At 32.9% G+C, this 2,883-nt stretch overlaps 1 protein-coding gene across 1 annotated transcript; it reads left to right on the top strand.

The window, feature by feature from the left end:
* The first annotated feature begins 1,862 nt into the window (after nucleotides 1-1,862).
* Nucleotides 1,863-2,883, top strand: LOC110414072 (E3 ubiquitin-protein ligase ATL41-like). Its single transcript, XM_021425137.2, has one exon. The coding sequence runs from the start codon at nucleotides 1,973-1,975 to the stop codon at nucleotides 2,741-2,743; it is 771 nt and encodes a 256-aa protein (XP_021280812.1). The 5' UTR covers nucleotides 1,863-1,972; the 3' UTR covers nucleotides 2,744-2,883.

Consider the following 2,883-nt stretch of genomic DNA (forward strand, 5'->3'; position numbering starts at 1 on the left):
TTCTTTAGTTTGTTTGTAATTTTTTTACCATTTACTCTTTGATGACATAGTGCTAAAAATTGACCATATTCTGGTATTCACACTTTTTATTATTGATGTGACTTAGTTTCAATTATGTTGCAATGTGTACACTCTATTGTTGGTGACAGGTGATTAGAGATTTGTGATTGACATTGAAATGGATTAGACGATGTTAGCTTGCTTGCAAATGAGAGTCTTTCAATCTTTTCTTGGTTCTTACAGTTTATTGGTAGAGTTAAAGATAGACATAGATTATTCATTACAATCTGTGTTTTTGGATCTTAAAGCTTTGCATGGTTTGTGAAATAGGAAGAGTTTTGTTGATTTTATAAATTCGATATTTCTCTTAATTTGCATATATTTCATAGGTTAAAGCATCTTATAATGTGCAGAACAAGTCATGTAATATGATAGTGCTAAATCGTTTGTGTTCAAAATGCAAATTAGAACATATGAAACTGAATTTTGAGCTACTCATTGATGTTTACATTTTGTAACAATTTTTGTACATTTTGCAACGAATATTATTTACAGATATGTTGAATATTAATTGACAGGATTGTTGCCTTTTTTTTCAAACAACATCCTGTTCATTGATGAAGGCAGAACAATTTGTACATATTATGATTTTTTTAAGTATTTATTAATAAATATTATTTATACATAAGTCAAATATTAATCAGTAAGATTATATTAATAATAGCATTTACAATTCTTACCATCAATTCACAATTTTTGACATAAAGTATTTATAAAATTTTGCAAACCCGTTACGTAGATAAGGGCTTTTCTAATGACATATTATTATTGAATGGATTTAAAATTAATTTTTATTTTTTTCCTAATTAAATTTATTGGCATATAACTTTTGCCATTACTCTATGAAAGAATGAGATGGAGAGGCCTGGCGGTGCACAAAGATTGAGTGATAATTAGTCTTGAGTAACATTCTAACATGTTTCAGTGTGGCTCGCATGGGTGGTTAATTAGTCGTTTTATTATTTATTTATTTATTTATTTATTTAATGACTTTTCGTGATACTGTGTAGTGACATTTTCCAACTTCTAGACTTTTGAACTTAGAATTTTTAAAAGAAAAAAAAAATCCTCGGATATAGACGATATGTCATATCATCATAGTCAACTAAACGGAACTACATTTAAGGAAGCTAAGCAAAATTGGTTATACGAAACAACCGTGTCCTTCAAACTTAGTGGATAATATAATATTTTAAAATTAAATTTTAATAAATTATTTATTACTATAATAATACTTTTGAGTTGTGGAAAAGGCTGTATCTAAAAAATTTTTATCGAAGATCCGAAATCGAATCAAGCCAAGCCGACGAGCAGCCTAATTAGTGAACACTTCTACAAGAGATATAGACAAGCGCAATTAAGTTAAGGAATAGAAATATAACATATATATTTAATTTTTAAAAAATAAAAATAGATTTGATTTTAGAGAATTTTGTGTTGACTTGTTAATTTTTAACAAAATTGATGTATTATGATTTTAAATGTCAAAAAATAAAAAATTTGTCAAAACTACATTTAGAATATAAAAATTAGATTAAAAGATATAATTTTGACATTCAAAAAATTTAAGACAAATGGAGTATTACTTTCTGAAAAGTATGACTAATAGTTATTCATTTGAGAGTGGTGAATATTCGTGTCAAATCCATGCGCAAGACAAAAGTGTGCATTGATTTATTTATGTGGTATAAAGCCAAGGAAATTGAGGAAGTCAACAATCAACAGTCAAAGCCTTGGAAAATTTGGCTGCGTTTTTTAATTCCAAAGGAAACCCAGCTGCCCACGCATTCCAGAATTCACATGGCAACCAAGGAAAACGGGAACATAAAAACTCATGCCTCTCTTCTGTGAATTCTAAAACAACTTCTTCTACGGTCCCTCCCTTCCACCTTCAGTCGCTCAACCACATACCATGGCCGACGACGACGAAGGTTTCCGAATTCCACCCCACAGGAATGTTTATGATCTCAATAGCAAGATCATGCTCACCGCAATTATATCTTTATCAGTAGTTGTTCTGCTTGTCATAATGCTTCACATTTATGCCAGGTGTGTCCTTAGACGCCAAGTGCGCCGCCGCCGTCAAGGCTTTCTAGGACGCATTCGTAGCACAGGTCTAACCACGTCTGGTGAGCCACCCAAGACCGGGCTGGATCCCATGGTTATCAACTCATTGCCTATATTCGTGTTCAAACAAACAAGCGACAACGTCGGTTATTATCATGATGAAGATGATATGTCAACAGAGTGCGCGGTTTGCTTAAGCACGTTGGAGGATGAAGAGATGGCCAGATTTTTACCAAACTGTAAGCACACCTTCCATGCTGAGTGCATAGACAAATGGTTGGCCTCGCATTCCACATGCCCAATTTGTCGAATGGAGGTAGAGCCACGGCTGCAACCGGAGCCTCGTGAAGGTCCGGCTATAGCGATTGTTGATTCTGCTGCTGCTGATGCTCCACCCGCAGCTCAATCACAATCATTGGAAAGGGTGAATTCCACGGGTCATTATATGGAAGGGGCATCAGATGCTGGTATCCAATTATCCTCAGCTAAGATCATCAATTGCTCTAGCTCACGCTTGAGTTCTTTCCGCAGGATGCTTACTAGAGAAAGATCAATGAGAAGAGGTCAATCATGTGAAGAGAATGAAGATGTTATACAAGATTTAGAAAGACAATGATAAATTATTGGTAATACTTAGTCTTTAATTGTTTTTCTTCTGCTTTCTATAAGCAATTAATACTTGTACTTACATTTTATTTGTCTATTTTTCTTTTTTAAAATGTCTCAAAATATGTTTTTTTTCCTTTTTTTTTTTTA

This window comes from Theobroma umbraticum, unplaced genomic scaffold (assembly GCF_002168275.2).
Source record: "Theobroma umbraticum cultivar Fairchild unplaced genomic scaffold, ASM216827v3 scaffold_4.1, whole genome shotgun sequence".
NCBI lineage: Eukaryota > Viridiplantae > Streptophyta > Magnoliopsida > Malvales > Malvaceae > Theobroma > Theobroma umbraticum.